The sequence below is a fragment of the Schistocerca nitens genome, chromosome 6 (genome assembly GCF_023898315.1).
Source record: "Schistocerca nitens isolate TAMUIC-IGC-003100 chromosome 6, iqSchNite1.1, whole genome shotgun sequence".
Classification (NCBI taxonomy): domain Eukaryota; kingdom Metazoa; phylum Arthropoda; class Insecta; order Orthoptera; family Acrididae; genus Schistocerca; species Schistocerca nitens.
Window position 1 is genome coordinate 575,147,875 of NC_064619.1, and position 17,737 is coordinate 575,165,611.

The 17,737-nt window shown below is 42.1% G+C and overlaps 1 protein-coding gene across 1 annotated transcript in view; it reads left to right on the forward strand.

Moving 5' to 3' along the window:
- The window catches only part of LOC126262798 (leukotriene A-4 hydrolase), a 104,731-nt gene that overhangs the window by 57,415 nt on the left and 29,579 nt on the right, over nt 1–17,737 (forward strand). The window contains exon 9 of the mRNA XM_049959623.1: nt 6,504–6,648. Coding sequence (XP_049815580.1) covers nt 6,504–6,648 — 145 coding nt within the window. The remainder of the gene's footprint in view (nt 1–6,503; nt 6,649–17,737) is intronic.

A 17,737-nucleotide genomic window follows, 5' to 3' on the forward strand; every position in this document is an offset into this window, starting at 1 on the left:
AACAGCAGGTGTCACTATTCAAAATCCTCCATCTTTCTTTTCTTAAATCTGTTAGCACACTGAATAATTTTCTAGAAACCAGCTGCAAACGTGAATGAAACACATAACACAACCTGGGGAAGGTGTCCACCCTATTGCTCGAATACCTCCAAACGTAGTCCTCTCATCTGCTTCCACAACAATCATCCAAAACAGTAGCCCCAACAACCCTCCCAAGCCCCACCCCTTCTAGCGAGGAAACATATTCTGGCTCTTCTTTTTAACATCCCAGTCGCAGCATTCCCATTCAAGCCCAACCACAGCCATAAACAATCTCCAGTACCCCACAATTCTGGCTTCCATACAGTCCCAAATTGTCACCCAGTCGCTTTCTGATCTGCAGTCATCCATTCTTTCAGTCTAGTTGCTATGGTATGGGCACCTACATAACTAACTTATCTTTGCTTATTAAAAAATGGAGAGTCCAGGATGGAAAACTACAGTATGAGAAGTATAGATTGCTGCTCTCAACGTAGAGGAGGTAAGTCGTAGACAGGCACAATGAAGGAGACTGCTAAACATTTAAGCTTTCTCTGAAATAGGAAAAACACACAGTTACCACGCACATGGCCACTTACTCTGTGAATTAGAGCTCGATTGCGACTGCATCTGGTGTGAGTAGCAATCTGGTGGAATGGGTGGTGGGGTTAAGGAGGAGGCATGGGGCAGGGAAGGGGAGGGATAGTGGGGTATTGGTGGGGGATGATGCTGCACTGCCAGTGGAAGCATACAGGAGCGTGGTGAGAACGGGATAGGGCTGCTAGGTGCAGTGTTGGGAGACTTTGCTGGGCGAGAAGGGGGAGGGGGGGGGGGGCACAAGGGAGGAAATGGAGGGGAAGAGGAGAGAACTGGGGAAGGGGAAAAGACTGGTAGGAGAGTTGGTGGGATAGAAGGTGTTTGTAGTGCTGTTGTGGGAGTAAGGAAAGGGATGGTAGGTGGCAGACAGGGGCTTGTGAAGACTTAAGTTTTTGGGTTATGTTTAACTGAAAAATGTAAACAATTATTAAATCTCATAGACTAATTCATTAAACACAATAATTTTTTCAAAATTTTAAAACATTAAGTGCATGACTAGATTAAAGTATTTTCAAAAGATGGAGATAATGAAGCATAATAGAGAAATACGGAAACAGGATTTCAAGAGCGTAGGTTCAGCCACTTTTTCAATTTCTCTTCCTTGTAATTAATGGAATGTGAAAATCTTGTAGACGTTGGTACACCTCTCTTAGGCTCAGCTATTTGAGCCTCTTTGAAGCCCATGAGAGCTGTATTCTGTAGAAAGCCATGACCCCAAACTTGTCTTACATGGAGATAACTGGAATTTCAACATACAGCCTTAAGACCACTGTAGTTGCTGTTGTGATCTTTGATTCAGTTCTTCGTCCTAATCTATCCTGTGCGAGCCTCTTCATCTCTGAATATCTACTGCAACTTACATCCATTTGAAGCTCCTTGCCATATTCATCCCATCATAATTCTCTAATATTTTTACCCCCTGCAGTCTGCACCATTGCCAGACTGGTGATTGCTTGATGCCTAAAGATGTATCCTATCAGCTGATCCCTGCTTTTAGTCAAGATGTGCCATAAATTTCTTTTTTCCCCAATGCATTTCAATATCTCCTCATAAGTTATTTGATGTACCCATTTAATCACCAGCATTCTCCTGCACCACCACATTTTAAAAGCTTCTATTCTCTTCTTATCTGAACTACTTATTGTCCTTATTTCACTTCTATGCAAGGCTACATTCCAGACAAATACCTTCAGGAAAGACTTCCATACACTTAAATTTCTTTTTCAGAAATGCTTTTCTTACTATAGCCAGCCCGTATTTTATATTCTCTTTACTTTGGCCATCAGTTATTTTGTTGTCCAAATAGTGAAACTCATCAACTAATAGTAGTGTTTCATTTCCGAATCCAATTCCTGCAATTTTGGCTGATTTAATTTGACTGTGTACCATTACCTGCGTTTTATTTTTGTCAGTGATCATTTTATTGAAGTAACCTTGACCAAGTGGCGTATCAAGGCTGTGATTAATATGCGTGTGTTGCAATAAGAACAGAAATGTCCGTCTGTGATGATGAAGTGCAAGTGCCCGCTATGACAAAGTCCACAATTGTTGGTAGTGGTGATGAGCTGTGAGATGCTAGGGATGTGTAGTAATACAGTCTAGTGAGGCCACGACCCATAGGCAGCCAAGGAGCAGGTGCAGTGGAGTGGGGCCTTCCGGAATGACTGACAAGAGTCCAGTGGGTGTGATCTGGGTGAAGGCATGAGATCGCACTGTCTCATGGATAGTCGAAGGAGCAGGCGTTGTGATTCACAATGCATACTCAAGGGCAGCTGGCAGTTGGTCTGGAGCCCGGTGCCAAACTGGCCGTCGAGGGGCTGAGCAACGACGTAAGTACCCATCAGTGAACGAATATAGGGACAGTGTCATGTGGACGCATGACCACGCAGACACAAGTGGGTGCTGGCAACTGCAACACTGTTTACTGTGTGACCTGAACAACACATATCAGCGGGATTTGCATCCCTAGATACTTTTATGGCTTTCCATTTATTTATTCATATTCTAAATGGGCAAACTGCAGATAGGACTTATGCCACATTTTAGATAGTCAAGTGCGACTTCCAATTGTCAAGTCCCAAGTTCACGCTGCTAGCTCTCTTAACATTCAGTTTGATGAATGTCAGATGATTTCAACATCTCACTTAATCATACCAATCTCTTCAAATGTATATCAAGCATGATTGATTTTAGGACAGAGAATCCAGTATAGATTCATTTTGCTTCATTTTCTGATTGTATCATGAGTGGTATTAAATTCCTCTGGAAACTGGTCACAAACTTTATCCGTTTGTTGTGCTATAAAATGCTAGTGAATGACGTGCTGAAGATAGTGCAATACACTATTGGTCATATTCATTGTGGTGTTTCCATTCTTCTGGCAACCATTGGGAACAAACTTCAGGAGTTGATTCCTAGAAGAACATGAACAAAAAACATTCATATCAACATATGTCCAGAAATTGATGGTGTATCTCCAATAAAGCATTTAGTATTGTAACATTACATTATATGGTATTAATTTCTTCCACGTTACAAAAGATGTTCAATGTGGCCATCATAGGCTGCAAAGCACACATTCACAAATCACATTGTTAATTGCTTCATTCTTTTCCTGAGAACTTTCTGTAGCCCAAATATGTTATTGTGTAACTTTGTGACGCCATCTTTACCAGAGACTGTTATATCAGTGAAGAGTACTGTCAACAGTTGTCCCATAATGACAATGACCTGTTGCAACAGTGATAATGATCTGTTGCAACAACCAGCAACAAAACCTATCCCATGGAGGAAAATCCACTGCCGATAATCACTAATGTAGTGTAAGTGACAGGGATAATATCAGTTTTCATCCTTTGATTCACTCCATTCTGGCAGGCCATGTGCTAAGGTACTGGGGTTAGTCTCAATATTGTGTAGAACTTATTGTTCCAGAACTGGTGTACGAACATCTCACAGTTGTGTAAGCTGTTCATCTCTCTGAAAAGATTTACGTTCACACAAGTTGATGCAAAGTTTTTGTAATTTGGGTGGTGATTCCTACCAAGGTAAGGCTTCTAAATCTGTGTAACCTCTCCAGCCATTTCCAAATGCTTGACTGTAGGCAGAAACCCATTTGTTGCTCTTTCTTCCACTGAAAGTAACTGTTCGAAAAGGTGCCCCCACTTTTTTTGATTTCGTGGCAGATTTTTTGAGAAATAACCACATAAAATATTACATTTATTGTCCAATATTACGTTGTCCAATTCACATTTATTGTCCGCTTTATTATCCATTAATGAAGTCCAAGACTTCCGTATAAGGTGAATAGAATTTGACATTGATTCTTTGTATGAGGACTACCATCTAGGCGTTGACAAAACCAATTCACAAAAAAAGTTTTTGGCACAAAAAGTTTTTATTATTTCTCAAATAATTCACCTTTAAAATTTATACACACATGCACTCATTCGAGCCTGTCCTTGGAACATATTTTCCATGGTGGTGATGGTGGTACCTCAAAAGTGTGGTTTTGGGACTCACCAATTTCTTGAGGTGAGGAAAAACTCCGTAGATTTTTTTTATGGAAATAATAAAAATGAATTTGTTAGGCAGTAAATTCAGAGAATCTGTGCAGTGAGACATTAATTTAGTGTTTCTCTCTATTGAATTATCAATTGTTGGACATGCTATGTGACAGTTGGCAGTGTTACAATGAGGAATGATGTGTGAGTTTTGGTTGTTTTCCCTTATTTCACTGATGACTCCACAGTAAACAAATTGTATCCAATTTTCAGCAGTAACACTTCTTAAATCTCCTAAAGCAATGATTCTGACTTATCCAGACTAACCAAAGAAATAGGTGGTCATTTTCTCAACAGTGCTTAGCAAATGAATCACTTTGGTCAATTTCAATTCATCTCAGAATGCCCAGTTAACTGTTGCTCAGGTTCCGACTCGTGCAGATATAGTCCCATTTTGTCCCGTGTTTTTATGTCGTATACAGATTTTGCATTTCCTCACTCCAATTTTTGATTGTTTCCTTACACTGATTGACATAAGCTTGCTTTTGAGCTTGGGTCAATTTGTGCAGAATCTAGCGGGGACAGGTCCTTTTCACAGCTAAATGGTCATGTGATGTTGAATGTATTGCAATCTTTGCTTTGCCGGAGATGCCTCTGTCTCACAGTAAGTCCCGTAACAATCCTCTTCTCATGTTATATATGAAAACATCTGTTTGTCGGTTGAACTTTCTTGTGTGACAAACAAACATTAGATTCAAATTGCTAATAACAACAGGACTAATACTGCATAAGCAGTAAGTGAGCCAGCAATGGTTAAGATGTGCCTGTACCAGTTTGTTGTGCAGTATTTGTATTGCCTGTGACATCATTGGGCCAATGTAGGCACTTGCACACAATTGTTGTTAATAAACTCTGTGTAAAGTTGTAAAGTGGTGTAGTGTGGAAATGCGCCTAATTAGGGCACTGTTTGGGGTGTCATTGTGAAGAGCTGCAGAGTACAATGAGGCCCCAAAGAGGGGCAGTAAAAATATTCACTGGAATACAGGTGAAAATAGGTGCTAAATTAAAAATTATAAAATAATTAATTGTGTTATCCCTTATGACCATAAATATGCTTGCAGTTATAGGAAACCCAAGTCAAAGGAAAACTTGCATCAAAAGGAATCTGAAGGGCCTAAGAATTGCAGTGTCAAGTGAGTGTGACAGCTATGGCAAAAAAAGAAAATAAAAATATGGCACAGAGCAATTACATTGCTGGCCCATCAGGCATAAGGAGGCTGTGGACAATCCAAAAGTCCACAGATTATGTACAAGCAATCATTAGAAAGCAAAACAAAAAATCATGGTATTATAGTTGTAGATGGCAACATGACAGCACCAGACAGGTGTGCATTGCAACCACCTAATATTGTCCTGTCATCGGCTGACACATCATGCGTCGACATCGATGGAGGGTTCTATGGTAGACTGTGATGTTATTGAGCAACCCACCAGAGATACATAGATAGATAATCATTGAAGAGTGGCACGTAGTCACATCGGCGAGGCCATGATGATTCCTGCCCCTACACCACTCAGCAAATCAAAATCAATATGACCTTCACTAGACACTTACTTCGATGCAGTGTGAAGTGTACAGGTGTTACTTAGTGACCACAAACCCTTGCTACATGCGATAAACTTGGGATTTATCTGTTTTGTAACCTTAATATTACTCTGTGTAAGCACTATGTTCAAGAGCTTGATAATTAAATTACATGTTAATACTAAACACTTGTTATGATTTTATCCTGTCATTTCCAAAAAAAATCTACAGTGTGGACCCAAACTGCACACACACACACACACACACACACACACACTTACTTTTTTAATAACCAGTTTTGGTTGGACTTCTTGAAATTCATTGCTTATGGTGGCACCACGATGACAAAATTATGCAAACCAATAAAAAAAACTTTCTTTCCTGAACGTAATTTATTACAAAAAGTTGAACAAAAGGAATGGAGGATTGTTGTTATGTTAGGCCTGTACAAAAATTGTAAAACATCATCCAGTGAAAGTATAAACAAAAAACTGAATTTTTCGTAAAACTGTTTCTTTAAACACTCGCTGTAAACAAACTACTTGGCTAATTTCCAAGGTGCCATTTTTAATAACAACAAATCACAAATTTTAAAACAATAATGATGTCTTCTCAGTAGCACCATCTAGTGGTTGTTTGTAAAAACTTAAAATGTGGCACTCGTATTTAAGCAACAGTGTTGTCTGCTATTTTTTTTAATGGTTTATCCTTCTATCTCTGCTGGCAGCACTTGCTGTTATGTGTATTTATACAGCTACCTTGTCTGTTTAAAATTTGTAATACCATTCATTAACCAACAGATAAATACCCGAGGCCAGAACGACCCGATGACTTGTCTCGTGCCAGATTTAAGATCTGTGAGCCCTGATGACTCATTCTCAGTTGTTCCTTATGAGAAAGGTCATACATTTTTATACTACTTGGAGGAACTAGCTGGTGGCCCTGGTGAGTTGAAGTATAAATCAGTTGACTGTACAGTAATGTTTCTGAATTTTTTGGACATTAAATATTGCAAGTATTGTGAATGCACCTGTTATGTATTATTCAGCACACCAAAAATGCTAATTTAAGTTAATCACAAACACACATTTGAGAAATAATTATTTGTGGATTAGCGTTCCATATCATTCCTGGCTTTGGCAAAAATGTAACTATTTCAGATGAAGGAAAGAACTTACCCATTGGCATGAAATAAGTTTCATTTGTTATCTTAGGTAAATAGTGTCTGCAGTTTTGACAACTTACAGATGGGAAAGGGGAGCATTTGGACCATATATGATAAAAAATAAATAAAAATACAAGTGCCAGATTTTCATTGCACCTTATTTGTGCAACATCCCAAGGTATACTTGTTTCAGAGTAATAAAGTGATTGACAGGAAATTGTTTATAGGACAGCAACAATTACAACAACAAACCAGGGAATGAGCTTGGTTGCACATTCTGTTCCGTTCACCTTAGTCATTTTAGTACTACCTCAGATCCTGGCTACCATACACAGTTCTGGATGAGAGTTACTGATATGACCTGACGAAACTACAGTCTTCTGGCCGTAACTGTAGATTCTTCAATTGCTGTGGGAGATGGCTCATCAGAATTACAACATATGAAATATTAGAGCTAATTAACTTATTACATGAAGGATAAAATGATTTATTTAACTTGATAAGATCTTTTGCCACAGGTGTGTTTGATGATTTACTACTGTTATGGATTATTAAAGCATCACTTGATTCATACAATTACAACTATTCTCTTGAAGTACAACATTCAACATTCACAAAGTCATTTACATCTGGGACTTGAATAATGCTTCAGTCGTACTCCTTGATGCTGACTGCTTCAGCTGTCATAAACAGGGGTAGACTGCATCCAAGTTCTGCCTATAGTGACCTCCACAAGAGAATGCTGCTGTGGTGAGAGAGGAGGTGTGTCTTCGTTAGCCTCTCCCATTTGTCATTGGAGATTGCAGGGAGACATTGTTAATGTCTGTGGTGTTGATGCAAATTGCCAGCAGTGGTTTGGCACATCTTTGGATGATACCAAATTTCTTCCTTCAAAACCTCTGCATTGTCATCTTGTAGGGCGTTCACATGTGATGACTGCAGGTGGAGGACTTAATGCAGGCACAGATGCGGAGACAAGGAGGGTAACTGCAGTCAGTGGCACCTCTCTGCTTGCACCCCAGTATCTACTGCATGGGCGACTGGAAACACTGGCCGAAAAACATGTCGCAAGGTGCTTGCCTGCATCTGGAGATGCAGATGCTGTCTTTGGCTTGACAGCAAGTGGATCTTCTGGAGTGGTGTGAAGACCTTCTGGAGGTGGCTTGTCCACAGACATCAGTTTGGGCAGCTGGGGGGCTGCCGGTGTTAGTGATGTCATCGGCAGGACTGTGTTGGCAACGAGGCAGCGATCTCCTTGGGCGCCGCAGTGGAAGATACTGTCGGATGGATGGGTGAAACAGCAGATGAAGACCTCAGCGATGTGCTGAGTGCATGGACAACTATTCTGCGGCAGAAGCACTGACATATTTGTATAAGTGGTGCAGCTGGTTTTAGTGGCATGACAGTAGCCCACCAAAACTGTGGATGACATAAGATGAGCTGTTTCTTTCCACAGACTTTGTAAAAGACTTCATCTTGCGCCTGAAACTTTGTCCGACTTTGTGCAGTGATTAGTTTCCGTGGTGGCCACAGATGCAACAGGGTATGGTGCCTTTGACCATGTAACAATTCTTCTGTGACTTTTGAACATTCGAATGAACCGTTGAGCTCCATTTGACTGTGGGTGAAAAGATGCTGTGCTCTCATGGTATATACCACTGGTGGCACAAAACTGTTAGAAATCAGCTGATGTGAACTGTGGTCTATTGTCAGATACAATGACCTTAGGAAGACCCCCAAGACAAAAAATAGAATACAAAGCCAGTACCGTACTCACAGTAGTGATGGATGTCATGGGACAACAAAAAGAAACTTACTGTAAGCATCTACCACTAACAACACTCATGTGTTCCAGCATGGACCCGTGAAGTCTATATGAAGGCGTTGCCACAGTTCAAAAGGATGTGGCCATTCAAAAATCGTTAGAGCAGAGCTGACAGATTTTCTGCACAAACTTTGCAACGAAAGGTCATGTTCATTCTGGCCATCCATTCCCTGCCAAGTGTAATGATAGTGGGCGTGTTGCTTTACGTGAACTGTGCCCCAATGACCCTGATGCAATGAAGACAAGACTTCCTGCTGTAGGAATTGAGGAATCACAACATGTGCATCATCGTTCTCTGTGTGCAACACCAGAACACCTGATCATGCAGAAAGTGCATGACAATGCGAAAACTAGTGCTGTGCTACTGGGTGGGAAATTCTTTCAAACTGTGTGGCCACCCACAGCCCTCATATTACAAAAACCCTGAAAAGCTGTCAGAAGTTGCTGCGGCAGCACACTGAAAATCGAGAGAAAATTTTTGAAGACATTCAAAATCCAATCGATTTGAAAACATGATTCCTTATATCAGTCAAATAATGTGTTGGGATGGACTTGCAACCGAGACAACATGTCATTGTTCAAATGTAGGACAATGGGCTTGTACAACAACTCATACCAATAATCAGACAATACCAGAGCCCAAGGTTGCAATTTTTGCACTGCCCGATGTGGGACAGGATGGCAGTGTTGAACAAGGCTGTCATAGGCCAGTGATCTGTCAGAAAATACTGGTAGAATTTGATAACATCTTAGATAATGTTGAAAGCCTCTTTTTCAAGGTGACTGTAGTTACATTGTGCTTTGTTAAGAGCTTTCAAGGCAAAAGCAATAGGTCTCTCAGAAGAACCAATCCTATAGGAGAGCACAGCCCTGATCCTATAAGAAGATGCATCCACAGCTAACACAGCAGCAACAGCTGTGTCAAAATCAGTCAAACATCAATGAATTAACAAGGCATCATTCAGTTGCTGAAATTCGTACTGGTGTTCTTTGGACCACAAAAAGAAACGTTTTTCCTGCGTATTTGGTTACGCGGAACAGCAATTTGTGTGGCATTTGGAATAAATTTGATATAATAGGTAGGCTTCCCCATGACTGATTGGAACTCCCTAGTGTTACGGGATGCCAGAAGATCTCTAATTACAGTCAAATGCAAAGTAGTAGGATATGTACCCTGTGCATTTATTACGTAATACATAAGTGGGTTCCATTTTTCCTGGAAGAGGACACTGTGTTGCATTTAAGCATCAGAAAGGACGTGAAACAGGCTGTCTAAATTTGCTAAATGTTCAGCATGTGCATGACCTGCGATGATAATATTGTCTAAATAGTTTGCACAAGAACGAATGATTGGTGTTAACTGCAGTAGCCACTAGAAAGATCGCAGGAGGCGCACATCGGCACGGCGCGTCATGGACAGTAGTTGCCGCAAGTAAAGTCCCGCAACCAGAGGGCACGTGAGAATTCGGCCGCGCCCTCTGCCGGCGGAACAACATTTCAGGCAGCACAGGCCATGCCCAGCCAATTCACATCGGGCATGCTAGCAGACAGTTCCCGGTCTACACTAGGTGAAGTGCGGCGGAAACGTGAATCGTGTTACTACACAATTGGCGATGAATAGGGGCGTTCTTTTGCGTGTTGCGTCGTTGTTCCGGTTTCGCAGCATGGAGGATTTAGTGCGGGTTTTGGTTGAGCAGCAGATGAAGCTCATGGCAACCATGAAACAAGTGCTTCCGGCATTGCTCTCCACGCAGTCTGCTGCAGCGCCGTTCCCTCCTCCCTTTCCCCCGTATGACGAGATGGCGGAGGATTGGGACACATATGAACATCACCTTCGGCAGCACTTCCAGGCGTTTCATGTTGCCGATGCAGAGATATGTTGTGCTCTTTTCTTGTCTTGGATATCTCCCTTGCTGTATCAACTTTTGCGGCAGCTAGCGCCATTGCTGGAACCCTCGTCCTTGTCTTTTGACGCATTGTGTTCATTGCTGTTTTCATATTATCGCCGCCGCACGCATGTTGTGGCGGCTAGGGTCGAGTTCTATCAATGCAAGAAACAGCCCCATCAGTCTTACCAGGCGTGGGCCGCTACGCTGCACAGTCTGTCGCAAGTATCATTTTGTCACGGAGCAGTCGTGTGAGTCGTATGCCCACGTTATGGTGCGCGACGTCATTGTTCGTTTCGGCCCCTGATAGGGAGTTCCAGCAATGGGCCCTGCAGTTGGAAGACCCTTCCCTTGAGGAAGTCCTATCCATTGCTCAATCGTATGAAGTCTCTCACGCCACAGGTCAACAGTTGGAAGCGTGGTGCGACGTCGCGGTGGTTCAGGGCGGCGCGGCTGCGTCCACTGGGTCCGGGTGAACGACGGTACAATCTGGCCGTTACAGCCGCTCCCGCACGGCGCGTAAACAGAGTTACAGCCGCCGGCCCCTGTTACTGTCCTGTGCGTTGTGCTATATACATCATGATCGGTCAGAGTGCCCCCAGTGTTGGGCCGTTTGTCGCAAATGTAATAAAAAAGGACACATTGTTAAAGTTTGCCGCTCAGCCTCAAATGAATCGAAGGAAGCAGGTACGGAGGACATTGATGTTGACATTCAGGAAGTTTCATCGGGTCAGGCTCCTGACGCATTAGCACACAAACTCTATTGAGGTGTCGGTTCGGTCGCGCCGATTACAACTGCAAGTAGATACGGGCGCAGCGGTCTCCTTCTTGAATGCACAAATTTACTCCAACCTTGGGTCACCCCCATTGGCGCCAGTTTACCAGCGTCTACTTTGTTATGGTAAACAGTTCATTCCCCTACTGGGTCAATTCACTACCGACGTTACTTACATATCAGTCACTTGGCCTCTTACTTTTATTGTTGTCAATGATGTGAGCTCCGCTAACCTTTTTGGATTGGATGCCTTTCAAGCTTTCGGTTTTTCTATCTTAGACACCATACAGTTGGTCTCCAAAGACGTTCCCTATCAATCATTGGAATCTTTGATCTCTGACTTTCAGGATATCTTTGAGGAGGGTCTGGGGCGTGTTTCGGACTTTGAAGCTCACTTAACGTTGAAGGCGTCGGCTCGCCCGCGTTTTCTACGCGCGAGGCAGATCTCCTTGGCTCTCTGCCCTCAGGTAAAAGCAGAGCTAGACCGGCTGACAGCCCTTGGGGTCGTTCTTCCCATTTCTTCTAGTGAGTGGGCTTCTCCCCTCATGATTGTCATGAAACCCTCGGGAAAATTATGCCTTTGTGGCGATTTCAAGGCCACCATTAATTCGCAATTGGTGGTGGACACCTATCCCTTGCTTCATTCTGATGAATTGTTCTCCGCCGTGGCGGGAGGCCAATATTTTTCGAAAATCGATCTTTTGGAGGCTTATAATCAGATACCACTTGATGAGGACTCCAAACGGCTGGCGGTTGTCAACACCCCTTTTGGCCTTTACCAATACCAGCAGTTGGCCTTTGGAATATCCAGTGCCCCGGCGATATTTCAGCGTTATCTTGAGCTCGTCACGTCGACAATCCCTCATTGTATTAATTATCTGGACGACATAATTGTTACAGGTGGCAGCATGGAGGACCACTTGCACAACATTCGAACCCTCTTTCTAAAATTCAGGTCCGTGGGCCTGCGTTGGGCCCAGATCCTAAGTTCGATCGGGAGGAGATTATATGTTTTCATTTGGATGTGGCGTCCCACCAAGCGGTTGATGGCTTCCCAATCACTAGTTCTCGAGTCGCGAGGGAAACGGCAGCTGACCCGGTTCTCCGGCAAGTAGTTCGCCTCATTCAATGGGGTGGTCGTCCCGACCTCCAGGTCGGGCCTTGGATCCTCTTCATAGTTATTTTGTTCTACGAGACCACCTCTCGGTCTTGGAAGGAGTTCTCCTTCTGGCTACCGATGATACAGCTCCTCGCGTGGTTGTTCCTGCAAGTTTGCGAAAGGAGGTCCTCACGTTACTACATGAGGAGCACTGGGGTGTTTCCCGTACTAAAACCTTGGATCACAGACATGTGTACTGAGAACTTAGTGGCCGCCTCCTCCCAGTGTGCGAGCCAACAGGCGTCTCCCAGGTCGGCGTTCTCTTCATGGCCGCCGGCAACCCAGGCATGGGAACGTGTTCACATAGATTTTGTGGGCCCGTTTCTCAATGGCTTTTGGCTCATTGTCATTGATGCTTATTCCCGATTCCCATATGTGGCTCACTGCTCCTCAACCACTTCAGAAGTTGCAATCCAGGCACTAGCAAAAATCTTTTCTGTGGAAGGTCTGCCAGTCACCCTGGTATTGGACAATGGACCTCAGTTTATTTCACAGACCTTCAGGCTTTTTGTAGGCACTTCGGTATTCGGCATGCGAGAATTTGGCCGCGCCCTATGCCGGTGGAACAACAACTCAGGCAGCATGGGCCGTGCCCAGCCAGTTCACATTGGGCATGCTAGCAGACAGTTCCCGGTCTACACTAGGCGAAGTGCGACGGAAAACATGAATCGTGTTACTACATTAACTGTTGTAGGAAGCTTTGAAAAGTTGCAGGAGGTGAAGACTTCCAAACGGTAGTCTTTAATACTGGAACAAACATAAGTGAATGTTTATCGCAATATATTGCGTAGACTGCTCATGCAGTGGTAATTGTACATATGCCTCTTGCAATTCTATTTCCGAAAAGTATGTGCCCTGTCCCAGTCTGTCCATCAATTCCTCTGGACGTAAAAGAGGAAAAGAATCCATTACTCTTCGTGGCTTTACTGGTGCCTTCAAGTCAACACACAAACGTAAAGAGCTGAAGGCTTCTTCAGAATGACCAAGGGTGATGCCCATTGGCTTGTAGAAATGGGTTGGATAACATTGATATCTTGCCATCTTCACAATTCCTGAGCAACTTGCACACATAATTCATTGGGGCTGTCATGCACGAAAAAATCGCGGCTGTGGGTTGTCCTTCACAGTTACATGTGCTTTAGTTGTAAACACGTTGTTTTGAATGCACAAATTGAATAAATCAAATAAATCTGATGCAAAAATGTTTGCTTGCTTTTAGAATTGAGTGCAGGAAATGATAACACTTTGTCACACCTTGAAAAGTTGCCGGCAAACTCCACATGCCAAGGACTGAAGTAGGCTGCTGTAGCGATGGGCTGATGATTCTGTCATAAGTGTCTTTATTTATCATGGAAACAGAAGCACCAGAGTCCAGCTGTAAGTTAATTTTCTTTTGTTCCACTGTTAAATGAACAAAAAGTTTATTCGACTGTTGGGGTATCACAATGGAAGATTTCCGCAAAGTGGAAGTACTTGGTTTGGCTCGCACCTGAGTGAGTGGGGTGGCCCATACTGTGTACACTTCTTAACAGTGTAGTTGCTGTCGCCATGCACTAGCACAACAGTGGCTATCGCCCTGCCCTTGCTTGCTGCGTAAGCATGATGACTGAATGTGACCTTCACATCAACATTGAAAGCAGTTACCTTTACAACAAGGACAATCTTTCCGATCAGGCCTCAGAGTGTTGTAACACACACTGTGTGCCATGAGACTGAATGTTTTTATGTCTGCTGTTATTATTATTTGTCTGAGCTCTATTCTTAATTATTTGAATGGTATTCTGTACACGATACTGAGTGTCTGGTGCACTACGAACAAAAGAAACACATGGAGACTCAAAATCAACCTCTGTCGAGTCCACAGCTGTCTGAAACTCTGCTATATACAGAACTTCGTTTAAATCAGGGTCAGACCATATTAGAATTGCTGTACGAATGCGTGTATCTGATACATTTTGAGTGATAACATCATGCAACATGACTTCATTGTAGTTAATTCCAAATGAACACTGAAACTTACAATACCTGTTGAGACTGCTCAGTTCTGCTATCCACTGACTGACTGAAGAGGATGCTACTCCAGACAAAAGAATTTAAACCATTCAGCTGCTACATGGATTTGACTATAAAAATGATCGTCCAACAGTTTCACAAGGTGACAATTATTGAATTATATGAAATAAAATCATCAAATCTTCTGGACAGTTTGTGTTAGGATGTTCAAACTGCACGGCTGGCTGTGGGGCATGATGGGATTGGTATGCACATGCATTGTTTGGTTTAGCAATAAAGCCCACTTTCATTTCGATGGTTTCGTCAATAAGCAAAATGGGAGCATTTGGAGGACTGAGAATCTGCATTTTGTGTTCGAGAAGTCCCTTCACCCTCAACGGGTGACTATGGTGTGCAATGTCCAGTCGCGGAATAATTGATGCGATATTCTGTGATGCCATAGTGACTACCAAATGGTACGTGAAAATTTTGGAAGATGCTTTCATCCTCATTTTCCAAAGTGACCCTGAGTTCGACAAGATGTGTTTCATGCAGGATGGACCTCAACCCGATCGAGGTGGGAGATTGTTTGATGTCCTGGAGGAGCCCTTTGGGGATGCATTCTGACTCTGGAGTACCCAGAGGCCACTGGTATAGGTCCCAATTGGCCGCGATATTCTCTGGATCTGAACACATGTGACTCCTTTTTGAGGGGCTGTATTAAAGACAAGGTGTACAGCAATAACTCCAAGACCATTGCTGGGCTGAAAACAGCCATTCAGGAGCTCATCTATGGCATCGATGTTCCGGTGCTTCGGTGGGTCCTGCAGAATTTCACTATTCATCTATGCCACATCATTGCCAATGATGGGAGCCATGTCAAACATGTAATATGTCTGAATATCTGTAGTGATATTTACATGTTGAATAAAGTGTGTACACACTTTAGTGTGTAAATAATTAACATTTTTTTCATGTAGTTCAATAATTGTCGCCCTGTATTTGACTTCCTCGGGAACAATTTTGGCACATAATTTGACATAGAGGTAATACATGTCAAAAACCATGGTGGATAAAAAGTATGCATTACGCTCTATAGCTGTTATTTTGTAGGTGGCGAAGTTTGCCTCTGATTGTGTCCTATAGTCCGATCATCCTGTTGTACCTCAGGCATGGTGAAATGTAGTAAGACACACACTAATACAACAGAGCAAAAACTGAGCAGCCAGAAAAATGTGTACAACTTGCTGATAGGGCAGGCAGCTGACATGAAAGGTGAACAGGGTAGGAATTGAAAAGGTCTGTAGTTGTATATGTCTTGTATGTTGCTTGTCTTGTGAGGAAGAATAATTACAGGACTGTTCCAGTTATGGTGAACTGTCTTCCTCCTCTGGCATTCTCCAAACAGTTTTGCAAGTTTCTTTTGTGTTGCTTTTCAACATGCTGTAATCATTTCTACAGAAAGACGATCTCCAAGTGTCATTCCTTTCTTCATATCTTGAAAGGCTACATACTGGTGAACGTAATCTTGCAGTACTTCTGGGCAGTGATCATTTTTATTAGTAACTGCTTGTATTTCTGACTCGTCTTTTGAATTACAAAAACATTTAAAGAGATCATTTAGTGTCTGTACGATATTCTCTGTGTTGATAGTTCTTGTGCTGTCTTAGCTGTTGAAATGGCATGTCAGCCTAGCATAAGTTTCTGTTTTGTATCCTTCATAATGTTATTGCTTTAAAGTTGTTTTTATAATTAGGTTTTCATCATTTATTTTCGTATCCTGTCTAACATGTATCTGAATAGTTCTGTTTGATTCAGAATATTCTGTTGTGTTACCATTATTGACTGCTTCAAATTCTCACCTTCTCTTTGATAGTTCCTGTGTTCCATTTGAAATGTTATTTTGCTTGTTTTTCTTCCTTTCCTTTCTTCATATATCTGCAACATCTTTGTCAGTTTTGCTAAGTGCCTTTGTTAAATCATTCCCTATTTCATGAATGTTTGTGTAACGTCCAGTTTCTACAATGATGAATCTATTTCTTAATTTGATCTAGCATAACCCCCTATTCTTAAATACATTATCTGACTTCCTGCGTGGTGAGTCTGTTTATTTCTAGCTTTTTATTCATTTTCACTCTGCGTCTTATGAGTCTCTGATCAATTGCAATTTAAAATTGGTTCAAGATTGTCACATCTGGAACAGTTTATTTGATAGAATACCTCATTTTAATTTCACTTGGTTTTTCCAACTCCAGTTCCTATGTTGTTGTTGATGTGTTTTTAAGTTTTGTAGTGAGATTTTTTTGTCGTTTATCAGTCTCTATAGCTCTTGAGAGCAGTCTTTTAACTCCTCATCAGCATATGAGTGCATAGACTTGAATTATTCCCATGGAAATTGCTTTGGATATTTTTACAAGAAGTATCGCTATTCTGCCTGAGATTTCTTCAAAGCTGTTTTTAATATTCTCATTTCCAACAATGGTTGCACTGAAATTTCCTCCCAGCTCTGTTTCTTTGTCATGTCTGATTTTAAATACTATTTTTCTTCACCTTTTTCTGTACATTTCTGGAAACCTTATTATATTCTATTTGTTATCATTTAACTCCTCCACACTCCAGTAATATAGCTTCATATTCTAAAGTTCTGCACTTGTAGTTAAACACAGAACTGTCAAAAGGTGTGGTGTTTCTAAGGTTCATGCTACTGTCTACTTAACAAAACTTTGTGTAGCAACTTGTGTACCCATGGCCATAAGACATCACCAGAGCTTCTTCAGTATGTTACTCCCAATATCCTTTCATCTAGGCCACTATACCAGGAACTTGCACATGGAAGCAGGGTTTCTGGTATGCTTGCCTGTCAGAGCCCAGAGAATTTGCTGAAATATGTTATCAGTGGTAAAACTCAACATTGGAACACCAAACCTTGACAGAATTGCACTCATTGCAGTCCCAGCCTAAGTCTGGATGTAACAGCCTGGAAACAACATAACCAGCTTGCATGCTGTTCACATGCCAAGAAAGATTACAAGTCTTCAGTAACTACTGTTATTTAGGGGGAACTATTTGTGTCCCTGTAATATATTTAATCCAGAAGCTGATATAATTTGACTCATTACATTGTCTACAGTATGGGTTGGTGAGCAACCTGGCCATATTTATTCCTCCTAAAGTAATGCACCAAGATTATTGCCTTATGGTTACTAACATCTGCATGGGGTAAATCTGGATT